Here is a 21,295-nt window from a genome sequence, read left to right on the forward strand (position 1 = left end):
TAATTAATTTGTTCTCCCTCTCCTTTCATTTCTTCTCCCTTCCCAGTTTATTCTTTCCTCAGTTAACCTGTCCCCCTATTATTTCTCCTCTTTTCAGTCCCCCTTTCCTTTTTTCAATTTTCCTTCCCTTCTCTACCCCTTTTCCTCTCTCTTCCCTTCCTCTTTTTTCCTTCCTCTTCTCCTCTCTCTTTCGTTACCTTTTCCTTTAGTTTAGATAGGTTAAAGTATAGCTTGTTTTTCTCATTTCCTAGCTAATATTCTTCCATTGTTTGGTTTTCTTCATTATTCTTATGTATTTTATCCCCTTTTTGTTTTTATTCCCCATTATGTAAAATTTCCCTTAATAAAAACCATTTAAACAAAAAAAAAGGGTGCTTCTACTCAATACTGAGCAAAGGGTCTGAATACTTATGACCATGTGATATTTCAGTTTTTCTCTTTTAATAAATTTGCAAAAATGTCTACATTGGGAAGATGGGGTGCAGAGTGTACTCTAATGAGAAAAAAAAATAAACTTTTTAGAATTTACAGGGGTCTGAATACTTTCCGTACCCACTGACACCAAACACCAGAACCACCACCCCTAATGGGGCCATTATTCTGTATGAAGAACTATGTGGGGACCATTATACTGTATGGATGACTATGTGGGGCCATTATTCTGTATGGAGGACTATGTGGGGCCCATTATAGTGTATGGAGGACTATGTGGGGCCACTATTGTGTATGGAGGACTATGTGGGACCATTATTCTGTATAGAGGACTATGTGGGGCCCATTATAGTGTATGGAGGACTATGTGGGGCACATTATTCTGTATGGAGCACGATGTGTTGCCCATTATTCTGTATGGAGGACTATTTGGGCCCATTATTCTGTATGGAGGACTATGTGGGGCCCATTATTCTGTATGGAGGACTATGTGGGGCCCATTACTCTGTATGGAGGACTATGTGGGGTGGATTATTCTGTGTGGAGGACTACATGGGGCCCATTATTCTGTATAGAGGACTATGTGGGGCCCATTATTCTGTATGGAGGACTATATTCTGTATACTGGTGGGCCCACGACTTTGTCCAAGTTTTTAATTTTGGCCCTTTGTGTTTTTGAGTTTGACATCCCTACCTAATATGTAAATTAGGTTACTTGGTTTTTTTCATTGTGATTTTTAGATGTGTTTTTATGGCGTTTTAGACACTGAGTTTTTGTTGTATTGTATGTCATGTTTTAAATAAATCTGCTTTGTTTTTGATACTTCCTGGTATTTGGCTTTGACTAAACCTTTTTGATACAGCCATGTGCGCATTAGATACCTTTTTAGTTCGTTTCTGCAGCGGAAAAGCACTAAAAACACATATGTATTTTTTACAGCGGATTTTTCACATATAATGCAATTCAATGGGTAAAAATGTGCACACAAAACTCAGCTTACCCATAAGAGAAATTGACATGTGGATTTGAAACATGCACCGCGGGTTAGTTTACACTACGTTAAAAAACCAAACAAAATGGGCATTAGATTTCTATAAATCCCATCCACTTTCCTGTAACTGTAAAACACTGCGAAAACACCCATTGTAAAAAAAACTATTGTGGGAAGTTAATCTTTAACTTCATCAGATCAAAATAGACAATACAATGGACATTCATATTTACATTTAATACCTACAAAGAGGCTCCACGCCCATAGTTATGAGACTCTTTTCATGAATACAGTGTATGATTTTTTTTATTATGATATCATGTCTGTATTTTTCATCTCTGCACTCTGCTCGGTCATTGGGCACACCATAACACCGTCTTTTGTCCCTCATCTCTTTGAAAGCAGTGGCTTATACCTCCACTGTAATTACCAACTAACAGATGTTTTGGCATCCTACTAATTAAACATTCGTTAGTGAGAAATCAGAAGCTTTGCTCCTAACATATGCTACAGTCTGTCTGCTTTGTGGAGTCATCAACTGCAGAAGTGCAGTATGTGGTCGCAACAAATCTGCGCTCCGGCTTATGTTGTGCTTGCTCTGATTTACTTCATTCATTTTAAACATGGAAATGTGAAATGTATAGAATAAAACACCAAGTAACCACAAGTTTTTCATCAGTTACTTCCTGTTCTCTAACCGCCTCTAACGAATTAGGAAAACTGTAAAGAAGGCGGGGAACTAACACTACAAAACCTAGTAGAGTGTAAGTCCCTTAGCCCTCTCTGTAGTAGACTTCATTATAGCATCCTCCCAAAATGTGCACCCTGAAGCTTGACACATCAATTACAGACTTAAATAAAATATGAATCTGTTTATTGGGAGAGAAAAAAACAATATATTTCATAAGTGCTGATTTACCACAACATGTTGGAGTAAGTTTAGACATAGTGTAAAAATATCTGCAATGGTTCTGCGGTAAAATCTTGCCTTGCATAAGAGTAACTCTGTGACAAAATACCCATACTACAGATGTGAAATGCCAACGATTGTTCTTGAATCACACTGTAATCAGATGGAGCCGGGTCACATATTTCACTATAGCTCCCATAGATGTGAACAGAATGGAGCCATACATTACACCACTGCACCCATAGAAGTGGACGGAGCAGTGGTACACATTACACCACTGCTTCCATGCATATGAATAGAGTGGGGGCATATGTATCTAACCCCATCATGTGTGATACGCTCAGCTGAGCCCTATATCTAATCCCATCATTTGATACACTACACTGAGCCATGTATCTAATTCCAGCGTGTGTTACACACCACATATCTAACCCCAGCGTACAATACAGTAAGCAGCACCAACTAACAGCTGCCCTTGGTGACACTGTAGACGTGTCAGTATCACTTTGCAGTCACCAAAAAAATGGATGTGTATATTGAGCCTAACTTTATCCTCCCATATCCTTTTGCAAACACCCAGAAGAGGAGAGTAATGACATCACACACATGTGAGCTGATCCCGCCCACTTTTACTGCAGTTGTAATGTGAGCTTGCAATACATTAGGTTTTCATAGCAAATTTCAGCAGCTGCTCTCCCTAGTGTTTAAAACTGGACAATATCAAAACTTTTTAAATTATTTTTCAGATTTTACTCCATTAAAAACAAATGTTTTTTTTTAAAATTAAATAAAAAATTAAAGCTGTGCCCCCCAGATTATCTCCACAGCTTCATATTGTAAGCAGAATTACAGCATGTGACTCGCCCCCTGGGCCGCGGGGCACTCGGGACCGGGCTTCAGTGTGAAGATGGGGGTAGTAGTGGCAACCCGATCCCGTGGCTCAGGGTGGTCAGACCAAGTGCTGTGGCAGTCTATTTGTATGGTTTTGAATGTCCGACTACGCCACCCGTGGATTGCGGTCAGGGAGGACCACCGCTGCAAGGCAGACCGCTGAGGCTGATGTAGATATGCAGCACAGGGATAGGATAACTCCCCACGGGAAGAGTGTAGCCTCAGGGCAGTATAATAGGATGCTGGGGGTGATGGTGCAGGCGCAGCATAAATCACACAGAGTCAGTGGTGCAGTCCAGGGTCTTTTACTCACAGTTGTTATCCGAGTCACTTCTGCAGGGAATGACTGCCCAAGCCGTGCTGCGTCCACCAGGTGAGGAGCTCGGTCAACCCCCAGGCAATTCAGGAGTATGGCACAGGACCCCCTTCTGTCCTTTCTCCGGCCTCTCGTGCCCCACCAGTGACCACACTTCTGTCCAGCTGCCTCGGGCCTTCTCTTGGAGAAACCTGTCGCCGGTTTCCCTGACCCTATGTGGTGCCTTCCTAGTGGGTGTAGCAGGGGGTCGCACCAATAGATGATCACGACCTCCGGTCTTTGGCTGAGGCATGATTTACCTCCACCAACTTAGGAATCCGGTACCCTTATTCTGCCTGACCCTTCACCCGATATCTCGTGGGTTCTTAGGGTCCCTTCTGCCTTCTTGTTTCTGGAGCCTTTCTACTCCTCTTTCCTTCCTTCTCCTTCTTCTCTCTTCCCTCAGGCTCCGGCCTCTGTGCTAGGCCTGCCCAGGGAGCAGAGCCCATTCAGCAGCTCTGCTCCCTGCCTTCTCTTCTCACAGAACACTGAACTCCCTCCTAAGATGGCCCCCACCTTTTTATCTGCTTCACTGTGTCTGAGCTCAGGTGACCTGCAACCAATGAGCTCCTTCCTATGCTCCAGAAACAGTCCCCTACTGCTCCTACATCACTGGGTTCTCTACCCCCTCCCCACTCCAGCCAGGGACATGGTCAGTTGTGCCTACATATATATATAAATGGGAGCACTGTCGAGCTGTCCCCCGGAAATGGGGTGTGTGTGGTGTATGCAGCTAACTGAGCCCTGGTCCTTACTCCATCCTTACCTGGGAGTGGAATATCACACCTCTGGTTGAGGTGCAATACCCCTGTAGCAACCAAACCCTCGGGGCGCTACACATGCATATATGAAATACACTGCAGAGAAATTAGAGCATCCTGTCCCTATAAATTCAGTATGTTACATGACACTGGCCAGCAGCCAATAGGATCGCTGCATTTGAATTTGAAAAAAAACAAACTGTCAATCATGCTCAGTCTGTTACAGGACAGTGAGCAGTGAAGATGGATGTCGGTGAGTGCTCCCATCCCATCATCTGATGTAACTGACAGTGATTTATCTCATCTCCCAGAAGCTTCATTCATGTTATCTGGAATCCGCTGATGATTTTATCCTTTCATCTAAACTTAAAATAGGAGAGAAACTGGGCAGAGCAGACAAATCTGCCATAACGGCTTTTGTCACCCGCCGCTAGGGGGAGCTATCAGCATAATATATATCTACTGGTGCACTGTGCTCCCCCTAGTGGCTGCAGGAAATTTTATCTTTAGGTTACACAGGACAATCTGCTGCCAGTATTATTTATTGCCACTAATGTCAATGGGATTAGTGTTCTGGCACTGTTAATGAGGGTATGCGCTGTCAATGAGGCCTATTTGGCTGTCATTTTTGTGGACTTACCTGTAATTATATTTACAGGGCACCAGTACAATCCAGTGAACCATATGTGTTATTACCTATACTAGTGCCACTAGTACCTTTATTAGCACCCAGTAAAGGCTACGCTCCATGTGGTCATATTGCCTACATGTATGAGTGTAATGAGGGTCAGTCTTTACGCGCTGTCAATGAGGCCTATTTGGCTGGCATTTTTGTGGACTTACCTGTACTTATGGGCATGAAGAACACATGCATGCCATACATCTTTATTTACAGGGCACCAGTACAATCCAGTGAACCATATGTTTTCCATGTGGTATTACCTATACTGGTGCCACTAGCACCTTTATTAGCACCCAGTAAAGGCTATGCTCCATGTGGTTATATTGCCTACATGTATGAGTGTAATGGGGGTCCAACACCGGGGGAACGCTCACTATGAATATGTGTGGAAAGCTGCAGTGTTTGTGTCTTTATCAGATCTGCGACTAAATCTTTTTTTAATTCGCAGATTTTTCTATGGCTTCTACAGAAGACGATATATACAGGATGGCAGGGAGCCGCAGATCTCTGAGGGTCAGCATCTTCATCATAATCGGACCCCTTGTCCTATTCTCCATCCCTGATGAGTGATAAGTGGACACTCACCGGATTCTGTTTTCTTTAGGACATTTACCTCCGCCAGGAATGTGTTTTCGAACCTGGACACTTCTCATGTGAGATTATTTTTTTAAATTAAAATAATTCCCAGTTTATCGGAAAATATAGTGCCATTTCTTTAATCCAGCATTTGATAATCCAGAACATCTATTAGTACAGCACAGAATAGCAACACAATGTAGATGGAGCAAAAAGTTAGAAAATAGTTCTAAATAGATTATATGCTCTTCTATGCCCAGAATCGTTCAGAATCTATCAGGTCATGTTGATGTTGGAATAAAGGAATTTTCCTGTAATTTTAATGATTTGATGCCTCTTGACATTGTGTGATTGATCTCCTTATCTGGTTGTGTTTTCTTTCTAGATGATCCCAGCACAAAAGAGGAGAGAGAACAACAACTTCTGATCTATTGCACCAGATTCCTGCCATCACTGATCTTCAAGATGGAGGTCACTGATCATAACGCATATTATGTCATCCATGTTCTGGCCATAGATGTAAAAGAACGTCTCAGTAGACAACTGACTGAATCTATTCTTTTCTTAGCGCCTCATGTCGACCAACCGTGAAGCTCAGAAGAAATATCTGTCAGATCCTTTGGATGAAGAAAAACCTGAGCCAACATCAATGACGCCAGAGGAGCAGAAAGAGGAAGAGATGAAGATGTCCAAGGAGGCAATGAAATATTGGGAGGTAAAATAGCTTGAAGAAGATGAGGCAGAAGACACCAAGAAGAAAGAAGAAGAAGATGAGAAGGCATCAGAAGCGAAAGAAGAAGTTGTGCAGAAGAACAGCAACTCGACTAGAAGTGTTCAGCAATCAGCAGCAGCCGGCACGAAGACAGAAGATCCGCCAGAAGTCCATCCTTCAATACATGAACACCAACCTCAGAGGAAGGAGGAATATCATCTGGACCATCCTCCTCAAACCAATGCGACGTTGATGGACTCTATGGAATCAACATTCCAGCTGTAGTAACATCGACACCTTCAAATCTAAAACTAATAAAAAGCATAGACATAAAATAGCAATTATTAGATTAAAAAATATTAACAATGCTGTAAAAACATTATAAAGACTTTTATAATATTAGGAGTAATAATAGTGTGTAATATTGTAATAAGGAGCAATAACTATAACATTAATTGTATAATAATGCTAGAAACCTAAAAATAGCAGCAGGTTTGATCCAGGGTTCTAGGACTGATCGCCTTTTCCCGGGCTCAAGAAGGAATTTCCCTCTGAGACACCAATTGGCTGAATGTGTCCAGGGGTTTTTGCCTTCTTTTGGATCAAAATCTTTAGGAACAAGAACCTAGGTATTAGGAAGGTTACAGTAGAATTGGCACTAGTGGAATAGTAATATAATATAGTATAAAGTGTAATATTAAAGATCATAAAACAGTAATAATTTCACTAGCAAAGTAATAATAAAATTATACTATAATATTAGAAATAAAATATTAATAATATTTATTCAAATTGTAATAGGTATTAGGAAATTTGATCCAGGGTTATAAAACTGATCGCCTTTTCCCGGGGTCAAGAAGGAATTTTTCCCCTGTGACATGAATCGGCCAAAAGTGTCTAGGTTTTTTTTGCCTTCTTCTGGATCAATAGCATTAGGAATAGAAATCAAATTAATAGTAAATAGAGAAATAATAGAAATATTAGTAACAATAATCATAATATTATTAATAGTGAGTTACAAAAATAGAAATAAATATTTAAAAAAAAATAGTGGTAGTAATAAAATAGCTATATAAATTATAATAGTATAGCATTATTAGAAATAGTATAATAATAGCATAGTATATTATTAGGCATTAGCAGGTTTGATCCAGGGTTTTAGGACTGATTGCTTTTTCCCGGGGTCAAGAAGGAATTTTACCCATGACACAAATTGGCTTAATGTGTCCAGTTTTTTCCTTCTTCTGGATCAACAGCTTTAATTTTAGCGATCCCAAATACTAGAGTAATAATAGCAATAATAAGTACAATAATATTGTAATAGTAATGAAAGGATGTGATTGTGATGATAAGAATAGTATAAACTTAATAAATAGATTAGTCTGTTAGTGTAGGGCCCCATCTGATGAGGTTGCCTTGTCGTTGGCAGATGGGCGTGCACAATTTGATCAAAATGTGCACTAAGAACCTCAAATTTATAAGTATAGTAAATAAGGAAGTAATAAATAATTATAACTTTGTGTTGTCTCCTTTATTTTCCTGTAATAAAGAAAAACAGAAAATCCAACACATTTGAACATTTGTATCTGTAAATCGCAATTGTGTTAGGTTAAAATCGCAAAGCAACACCAAAGAAATCGTTATAATCTATCTTGCAATGAGGCGCACAATGTAACTGTCACCTGACACATGCCGCCATGTAACCCTAGCATAATATATATTACTGGTAACTGATTGGTGGTTATTTAATAGCCTCTTTATACCGGCCGACCATCACACTTCCATGCGCACAGTACAGAGGTGATCTGACTCATTTAGCAGGACCTGGTCCATCAGCCATATCAGCTGTCTGTGGCTGGAAGGACAGAAGTCCTGAGAACTGCTGAGAAGTCCTAAGAGTCGCTGGCCAGGTACAACGTCATTGTTGTGCGGTGATGTACATATGACGTTGTGCCAGGATGGCTAATAAAAAGAAGAGCCGCAGATGCCGGGAGGTAGGTGATGATTTCTAGCGCTCCTGTCCGATGGCTACAGATTACTGACATTGCTGATTGGCCTGTGTCCTGCAATCGATTTGCACTAATTCTCTCACAGAACAATTATCAATACAATCATTTTAGGCACATACTATAGAATATCATTGTCCTCAGCAGGACATTGTGCTGCCAAGAATGATGATCTTTAAACAACCTTCAAAACGTCATTTGCTGGGTGATTTGCAGCCTATTTAGAAAGGCCGATATCAGGAAACAAGCTTTCATAGGAATGCTCATTACTGATTATCCGCCAGTGTAAATGCGCCCTTAGTTTTATTTTAAGGTGTGAATAAGCCCCTTGTCCACAGCGTCCCCATGCAGCTGCACAGGGTTCATATTAGTGGGTCCTTTCCGTTTCTTAATCTGGAGAATTCGTCAGTAATGTAAGGAAAATTGTCTCCAAACTGAACAAACCCTTTAATTCTAAAGCATTGAAAGATATAAAGATTGGTCCTGAGAGTCCTGGGATGAATTGTTCCATCATGGCTGGAGAAAGAAACAAAAAGCTATTCAATTGCTGTGTCTGGATTTGTGCAGGCTGTGAGCCGTGTATGACAGTTCTCAGGGCCGTTCTCCATAAATATTCACCCTTATCATGTTTGTGCCTTTTAGTTAACCAACCAGTAGATCAGGTGCCACATGTGGCTCTCAGGATCCCCGTACGTGGCTCCCCAGCTGTTTACACCTGTAGACACCATTGTGCTCTAGTGGCACCACAGAGATTGCGCCATTACCACAACTTGGTTCCTAAATTAAAAGCATGTCAGTAGAAGTTAAAGGGGCTGTCTCATGACTGACAACGATGACATATCCACAGAACAAGCCTTAAATGTCTAATAGATGATGGTATCCAACTCTGGGACCTTTATCTATCTCCGGAATTGGGGTCCCCCAATAACCAGCTCAGACTATTGCCCCAGTGGCAGGAGACATTGCTGCTCAAGCGTGTCTCTCTCTATTCACTGCAATAGTGGAGTTCATGTATTCATTTATTGCAGTGTGCTGACCCGTAGTGTGTGAATATATAGGCTTATAGAATGTCTGATGCCTTATCATGTACATCCTTCAATGGGTTGTACATTACATTATAGACTAACAAAACAACAACAGATCGGAGGATATGAAAATTGTCTAACATAAACAAAACCCCCCAAGAAAAGATAGCCTTTTAATGATAATGATTAAAAGGAAAATACTAATTAGTTTCCAGACAGTAAATTATAGATGGCCCAGATGGTAACAATTGATATCCACTGCTAAGCGAAATACGTACAGGGAGAAGGGTTCAGAGGGATAAGGGAACAGAAAATAGATACACTTCCTTAACGATGTACCCTACAAATGACCCAAATTGACCGCGGAGGTTGGCACCCTAGATAAGCACGCACGATTGGCGCCCCTAATCACCATTGTCTTGCCATAGGAAACCCTAGAGAGCCCTATACACAAATAAATCCCTTATATGAATGAAATCCCCCGATATGAGGAAGACAGAAATAATATCATACATATACAAATGGACTAGTAATAATATCCAGACAAATACAAATGGACTAGTAAAGTGACTATCCCAAAAATATCACAGATTAAACACTATATTACGAAAGGTCATCAATATAATAGCTCAACCGGCTATAAAAATCTATTAGTGCTCCTGAAATCACCCTGCAAGGGTGTATAATTTAAGGTATATAGCTCATAGAAGATAGAAAATGGCACAGGGCAGAGACGTAGCTAGGGTTCAGCTCAGGGGGGTTGGTAAAGGAAACAGCTGGGGCTGATATTATCAAGCTAGAAATTTCCATGGATATTGGCCCTTCCCAACCTAAAAATACCTGTCCACAGCCTCCCCAGAATTGGCACATCCATTAGATGCATCAGTTTTGGCGCTTTGCCCAGGGCTTCCCAATTGCCCTGGTGCTGTGGCAAACGGGGTAATATTTTTTGGGGTTGATTTCAGCTGTGTAATGTCAGCTGGCATCAATCCTAGTGGTAAGTAATGGAGAGGCATTTGTCAGACACCCCCATTTGTAACCTGGTAATCCAAAAAAAAACACACACAGAAAAAAATACTTTATTTGAATAAAGATTCTCCCACACTATCCCTCGTTCACCAAATTATTTAAAAAAATGTTCATACGAGGCTCCTCTGATGTAGTCCACGATCCCTGATGTCTCTGGCATCTGTGAATAGTTATTCACAGACGTCGTGTAGTGAGGATAACTCTCATCAGAGCCACTGGCTCAATGCTTCGCTCAACGAACTGGTATTCGTCGAGATCAAATAAGGGTATACCATCTAAGCGTCTATCATAGTTTGTCAAAACACTACCTGAGTCAGAGCCACAGTCATGGGATGAGATGCAACAACTACCTGTCCATGAAAAACTGAAGTGGATTAATGCTGCTAATGAGGAAATGAAGTCCCTTCATGAACTTCAAACTTGGAAACTCACCAAACTACCACAAGGCAAGTAAGCAATCAAATGTAAATGGATTTTTAAGGCCAAGTATGATTCCGAAGGCAAGGTTCACAGATATAAAGCAAGATTAGTCGCAAAAGGATATTCTCAAAAATATGGTGAATATTATGATACCATATTTTCTCCAGTTGTTAAGCACGCCACATTCAGGACTCTAATGGCTGTAGCTGCTGTACAAAAGATGCTTGTCAGATATTCGGACATCAAAACTGCCTTTTTAAATGGTGACATTGAAAAGGACTTGTACATGACTGAACCTGAGAGTTATATCAAAGAGGGTGAAGAGAGTCTTTTTGGCAAACTACAAAAATCTATCTATGGTCTTAAGCAATTTGCAAGAGTGTGGAATAGCAAAAATGAACAAAGTCTTATTGGAAGAAGGATTTAAAAGAGGTTAAGCAGATCTGTGTTTATACACAAAATGTATAGACGGAAAGTGGATGTATATTATCTGTGTGTAAAGTGCCTGAGCGAGGTAGTCGTGGACGAGCTGCTGCTTCTGCAAGCTCTGGCACCCTACAGGAAAATTGTGTCCCTGTCTCGATGTGCTGCTGTGTGTGGAGTGCATCACACTCACTTGTGGCCCATAGGCCTCCACTGGCTCCAGGCTTTCATCTTCCGGAACCGCAGCACACAATACAGGGGACACCGAATACTTTAAAACAGTCAAACTTTTACTGAGCAGTTTATGGTCATTACAATGAAGAATGTAGGATAAGGCATAACAGGTTACAGTCTTTCCCACAGGTACTGGACATAACTTCAGCCCTAGTTCTCGGTCTGGGTAGAGCATCCCTCTCCGCCCCTGAGAGTTTGAGTCCATGTTTTCCTGCAGCACCGCAGGCTTAGTGCACCCTAAGGCTCTGATGTCCATCTTGAGGTCCCCAGGCCGACAGACGGATACACATGAAAGGGTTCTATGGCAATCCACTGCCCTGAGTAACAGACTCATTTTTCAAAATGACCAATTTACCACATACAAGGGACAAATAGCGTCACACCATGACCAGACCACATATTACCACCACATAGTGACCAAATAATACCACATACAAGGGACAAAAACCGCCACACCATGACCAGACCACATATTACCACCAAATTGTCACCGAATAATACTACATACAAGGGACAAATGCCGCCACACCATGACTGGACCACATATTACCACCACATAGCGACCGAATACTACAATACTGATTATTAATAAAAAAACACAATATTATCATAAGTGCCATTATACACGGGAACTCTGTACATAGTGTCAGTGTACAGGTAATACAGTGATCACCAGTGACATTATACACAGGAGCTTTGTATATAGTGTACAGGTAATACAGTGATCACCAGTGATATTATACACAGGAGCCCTGTACATAGTATATAGTGTATAGTGTCAGTGTACAGATAACACACTGACCGGTGACGTCTCTAGGTGAAGCCCTTCATCTTCGCTTTTCTCCTTCGTCCAGTACAGACCGCCATCACTTCTTCCAGCCAGGACTCGTCTCTGCATAAAATAACACATAGTTATCTAGAGCACATTCCCCAATTTCTACAATACACAGCTGAATACAGACGTGCACCCACCATTAATATATAATTAGTTATTATGCAACCCACCATTCCAAATATAAATTGTAATCCACCCCTGTGCCTCCACTAACTTAAAATAGCCACTTTCCCCACCTAATAAATATATAAATTAATTAGAACCTGTACTGTTTCCTCCAATTTATTACCAGTCACACTCCGGCATCCTCAACACCCCCTTCTCTGTACCTCTTGCTCACCCGATTCATTATATTTACATGCACTCTCTGCCCCAATTCATTGTCATGTCCATCCTCTCCCCACCCCCACCCTCTATTCATCATCATTTACTGTCCCCCACTCCCAATTCATCATTTGCTCTCCCCCCAACTCTCAATTCAGCATTTGCTCTCCCCTGTGATAGATCATGTGATAGTTCACGTGAAATTAATTTGGCACAATATTAATATATTAATTATAATAATTTTTTTACATTAATTGTATGACTTAATATTGAGCACAATTAAGTATGCTGACATCCCCTATATAAAGTATGAGACCCTACACACAATATGAGCTGCCACAATCCTCCTATACACAGCAGGAGGCTGCACGTAGCCATCTATACACAGCTGGAGGCCGCAAGGTGCCATCTATACACAGCAGAGGCCGCACGTAGCCATCTATACACGGCGGGAGGCCGCACGTAGCCATCTATACAAAGCGGGAGGCCGCACGTAGCCATCTATACACAACGGGAGGCCGAACATAGCCATCTATACACAGCAAGAGGCCGCACATAGCCATCTATACACAGCAAGAGGCCGCACATAGCCATCGATACACAGCGGGAGGCCGCACGTAGCCATCTATACACAGCGGGAGGCCGCACGTATCCATCTATACAAAGCAGGAGGCCACACGTAGCCATCTATACACAGCGGGAGGCTGCACGTAGTCATCTATACACAGCGGGAGGCTGCACATAGCCATCTATTCACAGCGGGAGGCTGCACATAGCCATCTATACACAGTGGGAGGCCGCACATACCCATCTATACACAGCGGGAGGCCGCATGTAGCCATCTTTACTCAGCTGGAGGCTGCAAGGTGCCATCTATACACAGCAGGAGGCAGCACGAAGCCATCTATACACAGAAGGGAAGCCGCACATAGCCATCTATACACAGCTGGAGGCCGCAAGGTGCCGTCTATATACAGCGGGAGGCCGCACGTAGCCATCTATACACAGCAGGAGGCCACACGTAGCTATCTATACACAGCGGGAGGCCGCACATAGCCATCTATACACAGCGGGAGGCCGCACGTAGCCATCTATACACAGCAGGAGGCCGCACGGCGCCATCTATACACAGCAGGGGGCCGCACTTAGCCATCTATACAGAGCAGGAGGCCGCACGTAGCATCTATACACAGCGGGAGGCCGCACGTAGCCATCTATACAAAGCAGGAGGCTGCACGTAGCCATCTATACACAGCGGTAGGCAGCACGATGCCATCTATACACATCAGGGGGCTGCACGTAGCCGTCTATAGAAAGCGGGAGGCCACACGTAGCCATCTATACACAGCGGTAGGCAGCACGATGCCATCTACACACAGCAGGGGGATGCACGCAGCCATCTATACACAGCGGGAGGCCGCACGTAGCCATCTATACACAGCGGGAGGCCGCACGGCGCCATCTATACACAGCGGGGGGCCGCACGAAGCCATCTATACACAGCAGGGGGCCGCACGTAGCCATCTATACACAGCGGTAGGCAGCACGGTGCCATCTATACACAGCCCGAGGCCGCACGTAGCCATCTATACACAGCAGGAGGCCACACGTAGCCATCTATACACAGCAGGAGGCCACATGTAGTCATCTATACACAGCGGGAGGCCGCACGGTGCCCCCCAGATACAGCGGGCAGCCGCACATAGCCATTTATACTCAGCGGGAGGCCGCACGGCGCCATCTATGCACAGCAGGGGGCCACACGTAGCCATCTATACACAGCAGGAGGCCACACGTAGCTATCTATACACAGCGGGAGGCCGCACATAGCCATCTATACACAGCGGGAGGCCGCACGTAGCCATCTATACACAGCAGGAGGCCGCACGGCGCCATCTATACACAGCAGGGGGCCGCACTTAGCCATCTATACAGAGCAGGAGGCCGCACGTAGCATCTATACACAGCGGGAGGCCGCACGTAGCCATCTATACAAAGCGGGAGGCTGCACGTAGCCATCTATACACAGCGGTAGGCAGCACGATGCCATCTATACACATCAGGGGGCTGCACGTAGCCGTCTATAGTAAGCGGGAGGCCACACGTAGCCATCTATACACAGCGGTAGGCAGCACGATGCCATCTACACACAGCAGGGGGCTGCACGCAGCCATCTATACACAGCGGGGAGCTGCACGTAGCCATCTATACACAGCAGGGGGCCACACGTAGCCATCTATACACAGCGGTAGGCAGCACGGTGCCATCTATACACAGCCCGAGGCCGCACGTAGCCATCTATACACAGCAGGAGGCCACACGTAGCAATCTATACACAGCAGGAGGCCGCACGCAGCCATCTATACACAGCGGGAGGCCACACGTAGCCATCTATACACAGCGGGAGGCCACATGTAGTCATCTATACACAGCGGGAGGCCGCACGGTGCCCCCAGATACAGCGGGCAGCCGCACATAGCCATTTATACTCAGCGGAAGGCCGCACGGCGCCATCTATGCACAGCAGGGGGCCACACGTAAGCATCTATACACAGCAGGGGGCCGCACGTAGCCATCTATACACAGCGGGAGGCCGCACATAGCCATCTATACACAGCAGGAGGCCGCACGGCGCTATCTATACACAGCAGGGGGCCGCACGTAGCCATCAATACACAGCAAGGGGCCGCACGTAGCCATCTATACACAGTGGGAGGCCGCACATACCCATCTATACACAGCGGGAGGCTGCATGTAGCCATCTATACTCAGCTGGAGGCTGCAAGGTGCCATCTATACACAGCAGGAGGCCGCACGAAGCCATCTATACACAGAAGGGAAGCCGCACGTAGCCATCTATACACAGCTGGAGGCCGCAAGGTGCCGTCTATACACAGCGGGAGGCCGCACATAGCCATCTATACACAGCAGGAGGCCGCACGGTGCTATCTATACACAGCAGGGGGCCGCACGTAGCCATCAATACACAGCAAGGGGCCGCACGTAGCCATCTATACACAGCGATAGGCAGCATGCTGCCATCTATACACAGCAGGAGGCCACACGTAACCATCTATACACAGCGGGAGGCCTGCACGTAGCCATCTATACACAGCGGGAGGCCGCATGGCGCCATCTATACACAACGGGAGGCCGCACATAGCCATCTATACACAGCAGGAGGCCGCACGTAGCCATCAATACACAGCGGGAGGCCGCACTTAGCCATCTATACACAGCAGGAGGCTGCACCTGCCATCTATACAAAGCGGGAGGCTGCACGTAGCCATCTATACACAGCGGTAGGCAGCACGATGCCATCTATACACAGCAGGGGGCTGCACGTAGCCGTCTATACAAAGCGGGAGGCCACACGTAGCCATCTATACACAGCGGTAGGCAGCACGATGCCATCTATACACAGCAGGGGGCTGCACGTAGCCATCTATACACAGCGGGAGGCCGCACGTAGCCATCTATACACAGCGGGAGGCCGCACGGTGCCCCCCAGATACAGCGGGCAGCCGCACATAGCCATTTATATTCAGCGGGAGGCCGCACGGCGCCATCTATGCACAGCAGGGGGCCACACGTAGCCATCTATACACAGCAGGGGGCCGCACGTAGCCATCTATACACAGCGGGAGGCCGCACATAGCCATCTATACACAGCAGGAGGCCACACGGCGCTATCTATACACAGCAGGGGGCCGCACTTAGCCATCAATACACAGCAAGGGGCCGCACGTAGCCATCTATACACAGCGATAGGCAGCATGCTGCCATCTATACACAGCAGGAGGCCACACGTAACCATCTATACACAGCGGGAGGCCTGCACGTAGCCATCTATACACAGCGGGAGGCCGCATGGCGCCATCTATACACAACGGGAGGCCGCACATAGCCATCTATACACAGCAGGAGGACGCACGTAGCCATCAATACACAGCGGGAGGCCGCACTTAGCCATCTATACACAGCAGGAGGCTGCACGTAGCATCTATACACAGTGGGAGACCGCACGTAGCCATCTATACAAAGCGGGAGGCTGCACGTAGCCATCTATACACAGCGGTAGGCAGCACGATGCCATCTATACACAGCAGGGGGCTGCACGTAGCCGTCTATACAAAGCGGGAGGCCACACGTAGCCATCTATACACAGCGGTAGGCAGCACGATGCCATCTATACACAGCAGGGGGCTGCACGTAGCCATCTATACACAGCGGGAGGCCGCACGTAGCCATCTATACACAGCGGGAGGCCGCACGGCGCCACCTATACACAGCGGTAGGCAGCACGGTGCCATCTATACACAGCCCGAGGCAGCACGGTGCCATCTATACACAGCAGGAGGCCACACGTAGCAATCTATACACTGCAGGAGGCCGCACACAGCCATCTATAAACAGCGGGAGGCCGCACGGTGCCCCCCAGATACAGCAGGCAGCCTCACATAGCCATTTATACTCAGCGGGAGGCCGCACGGCGCCATCTATGCACAGCAGGGGGCCACACATAGCCATCTATACACAGCAGGGGGGCGCACGTAGCCATCTATACACAGCGGGAGGCCGCACATAGCCATCTATACACAGCAGGAGGCCGCACATAGCCATCTATACACAGCAGGGGCCGCACGTAGCCATCTATACACAGCAGGGGGCCGCACGTAGACATCTATACACAGCGATAGGCAGTACGCTGCCATCTATACACAGCAGGAGGCCACACATAACCATCTATACACAGCGGGAGGCCTGCACGTAGCCATCTATACACAGCGGGAGGCCGCACGGCGCCATCTATACACAACATGAGGCCGCATGTAGCCATCTATACACAGCGGGAGGCCTTACGTAGCCATCTATACACAGCAGGAGGCCGCACATTGCCATCTATACACAGCGGGAGGCCACATGGCGCCATCTATACACAACGGGAGGCCACACGGCGCCATCTATACACAGCGGGAGGCCGCACGGCGTCATCTATACACAGCGGGAGGCCGCATGTAGCTATCTATACACAGCGGGAGGCCGCACATAGCCATCTATACACAGCGGGAGGCCGCACGTAGCCATCTATGCACAGTGGGAGGACGCACGTAGCCATCTATACACAGCGGGAGGCCGCACGTAGCCATCTATACACAGCGGGAGGCCGCACGGCGCCCCCCCAGAGACAGCTGGAGGCCACACACAGTAACGCACGCACACAAACATATACAGACATATACATACATGCATAAATACATTTGAAACGCAAAAATACATATAAACAAACAGACATCACACAATGATATCTGCCTGCGCACACACACTCAATCACAATCACACACACTCACTCACTCACCATCCCCCGGCTCGGCTCCAGTCATCCAGCTCCTCTCCGGTGCAGCAGTGCTGGGCGCACACTGCGTGACGTCATGCTAGCAGACACGGCCGCGCACAGGGTCGTGTCTCCTAGCTGTGACGCGGCCGGGCCAGCACACAGGGAAGTTAACAGGTGCAGTGCTGGCCTGGCCGAAGAAGAAGTAGTGCCGTGCGCTGCTGCTGGGGAGCGGTCTGGGACCCCCCCGCCTCTGCCTGCCGGTATGTGCCGTATTGGCGCCCATATATTATAATGAGGGCAATCTGGCCATGTCCCCCCCGGAGCCCCGGGTGGTAGCCCAGATTGCCCTCATTATAACCCGCCTATGTTCACACCTATGGCGACATGTTTTTAAAATGCTTGAAGCTATACCCAGGCACCATACTTTTTGCTTTTTAAACTTAGCAAAAAGTATCCATTCTGTCTGTGTAGACGCACAAAATGTATAATTTGGCCCAATATGTCCAATTGTAATAAGGCTACGTTCCCACAATGAACTTTTTGTGAGTTTTTGATGTTGCAGATTTTCTGCACCCATTACATAAAATAGGTTACTTGTAGTGTTTCTAAAATACACAGCGTAAAAAAAACTTATTGCGGAAATGTAGCCATGTATCCAGCCATTGATAATACTGATTTATCTCCCCAATAGGGCAAATAAGAAGTAACTAATGGACAGTCAGGCAGTATTACATTAGTTGTATATTAATGCACTCAGACAGGGAGGGAGCACGATCAAAACCAGCGGCAAAGAGGCAAGGACAAACCAGATCAAAGTCTGCAAAGCACATGGGACAGAAAACAGGGGAGGGTTCCTAAAAAGGGGTGAGAGGGCAGGGAAAGGGTGTAGAGTCAGAGAGCAGTGCCAGAGCACAGGCAGGACAGTGAGAGGGAAAGCTAGCGAGGAGGAGGGAAGGAGAAGAGAAGTGGAAGGAAAGAAAGACTGCTCAAGTGACATACAACAGACACACAAGAAGGAAAATAAAAGGGAAGGAGTGGCAGCAACAGGGGTGAGAGGTGGAGTGAGGGCAGGGGATGATTAAAGAGGCTAGAAGGGAGGAGATGGCAGAAGGAGGAGAAGCTGAAGGGAGGGGAGAGATAAGAGGAGGAAAGGGGTGAAAGAGGGAGGGCAGAGATGAGATGGGAGGTTTGTTGCAAAACAGCTCTCTGGAAGTGATGACACCAACAGAAAAACCTTCCAATAACTTCCTATGAGACCAACAGCAGTAGAAGACTCAGCACAGTACCAGATACACAGTGGGGGAGGCTGCACAAGAGGAGGCACACACATGAGGCTGGACTGCTCCCAGGGGACACTGGATATACCACACATAGGAGACAATCATAGGAGGCTACACAAAAGTTGTACAGTTGGAAGCAGAACAGAGTCCTGCACATGGAGGCTATACAGCACAGATGGGAGGTTGTATTACACAAGAGTTGTACAAAGGAGGTGCCTGACTACTGAGGACACACAAGGAAGAAGCACTGACTCTGCTGGAGGTGGCATACAGGTTACACATACAACCAGGAGCCCATGTTATAGCAGGCTGCAGTGAGCTGTATGGGGCAGAAAGACTACAGGAACAGGAAGAATACAAGAAGTGACTGTATAAGGAGGAGGGCGGCTGCTGATACACAGAAGGTAGAGGATCATAGCTAAAAGGGCAGCAGAGCACCTACAGCGTATATACTGGGTCACCGAAAAACACTTCTGTAAGGGCATCGTCCCTCTGAAACTTCGTGTCCTCCAGAGGTCCACCTCTCCCACCTGGAAGCCCAATGAATATGATGCGAGGACCAAACCCAGGACTATACAGGAATCTGCCAGGACCTTACCAGGTAATCTTTATGACAATTATACCAGTAATCCTAAATATCTACTGCCATATAGTGTCTGACTTTTATTGGTCCTACTAGAATATCCAAGAAAATTGTTTAAGTAGTAATTCTAGGATAAGCATTAATATCCGGATCAGCATCACAAAGCGTAAAGATGAATTCGCCAACACAGTGAGCGTCCTCCTGGTCATCTGATAATGTCTGATAATCCGCCACTAACAGCACAAAGATGAAACATGAAATGGGATTTCACACAGCAGGGATACATTTCCTTTTTGTGGGGAAGAATCCATAGATCCAAGATTCTTTACCCGATAAATAAGTTTTATATACTTTTCTATGACTTGTCTTAAACTCCAGAATATATGATAATCCAGAATGTATTAGGTAATAATGATTAGGAATAAAACAATTTGTCTTTATAATCTGGTAGGTTCACCACGTAGTACACTCTACGGCGTCATGAATATGGCCAAAAGAATGTATGGAGCTCAGTCGCTTGCCAAATGTATGGAGCATTGCTTCCATGGGAGCCCAGCTCTATACATAGGCCGCCCAGTGGCACACTGGTCCAGACAGCCCCATGGCACATAGCTGTAAAGGTCTCCATGTGGCACACTGGTCCAGACGAGCCCCATGGCACAGAGCTGTACAGATCTCCATGTGGCACACTGGTCCAGACAAGCCCCATGGCACAGAGCTGTACAGGTCTCCATGTGGCACACTGGTCCAGACAAGCCCCATGGCACAGAGCTGTACAGGTCTCCATGTGGCACACTGGTCCAGACAAGCCCCAATGGCACAGAGCTGTACATGTCTCCATGTGGCACACTGGTCCAGACAAGCCCCATGGCACAGAGCTGTACAGATCTCCATGTGGCACACTGGTCCTGACAAGCCCCATGGCACAGAGCTGTACAGGTCTCCATGTGGCACACTGGTCCAGACAAGCCCCATGGCACAGAGCTGTACAGATCTCCATGTGGCACACTGGTGCAGACAAGCCCCATGGCACAGAGCTGTACAGATCTCCATGTGGCACACTGGTCCAGACAAGCCCCATGGCACAGAGCTGTACAGGTCTCCATGTGGCACACTGGTCCAGACAAGCCCCATGGCGCAGAGCTGTACAGGTCTCCATGTGGCACACTGGTCCAGACAAGCCCCATGGCACAGAGCTGTACTGGTCTCCATGTGGCACACTGGTCCAGACAGCCCCATGGCACAGAGCTGTACAGGTCTCCATGTGGCACACTGGTCCAGACAAGCCCCATGGCACAGAGCTGTACAGGTCTCCATGTGGCACACTGGTCCAGACAGCCCCATGGCACAGAGCTGTACAGATCTTCATGTGGTACACTGGTCCTGACAAGCCCCATGGCACAGAGCTGTACAGGTCTCCATGTGGTACCATACAGGCGCTGTGCCATGTGCATGCAGATTTCCCGTGGTCTAGGCAAAGAGAACAA

General features: G+C 46.3%; 1 protein-coding gene and 1 long non-coding RNA gene across 3 annotated transcripts in view; one reads left to right on the plus strand and one right to left on the minus strand.

The window, feature by feature from the left end:
• Positions 1–5,857: 5,857 nt before the first annotated feature.
• LOC141272425 (uncharacterized) overlaps positions 5,858–21,295 on the minus strand; it is a 44,969-nt gene continuing 29,531 nt past the window's right edge. The window contains exons 1-3 of one of the 2 annotated variants that reach the window (XR_012322005.1): positions 17,967–18,400; positions 12,251–12,340; positions 5,858–6,622 (exon numbers count right to left, since the gene is read on the minus strand). This is a non-coding gene — a long non-coding RNA (uncharacterized lncRNA). Of the gene's footprint in view, positions 6,623–12,250; positions 12,341–17,966; positions 18,401–21,295 lie in introns of those variants that run through there. The other variant, XR_012322006.1, reaches the window with a different exon arrangement.
• The window catches only part of SMARCD2 (SWI/SNF related BAF chromatin remodeling complex subunit D2), a 45,458-nt gene continuing 43,248 nt past the window's right edge, over positions 19,086–21,295 (plus strand). Inside the window, exon 1 of the mRNA XM_073683134.1 lies at positions 19,086–19,826. Within this exon, the coding sequence (XP_073539235.1) occupies positions 19,767–19,826 (60 nt within the window). The 5' untranslated portion in view covers positions 19,086–19,766. The remainder of the gene's footprint in view (positions 19,827–21,295) is intronic.

Source organism: Phyllobates terribilis, unplaced genomic scaffold (assembly GCF_046119375.1).
Source record: "Phyllobates terribilis strain yellow unplaced genomic scaffold, ASM4611937v1 Scaffold_5__5_contigs__length_657084704, whole genome shotgun sequence".
Classification (NCBI taxonomy): domain Eukaryota; kingdom Metazoa; phylum Chordata; class Amphibia; order Anura; family Dendrobatidae; genus Phyllobates; species Phyllobates terribilis.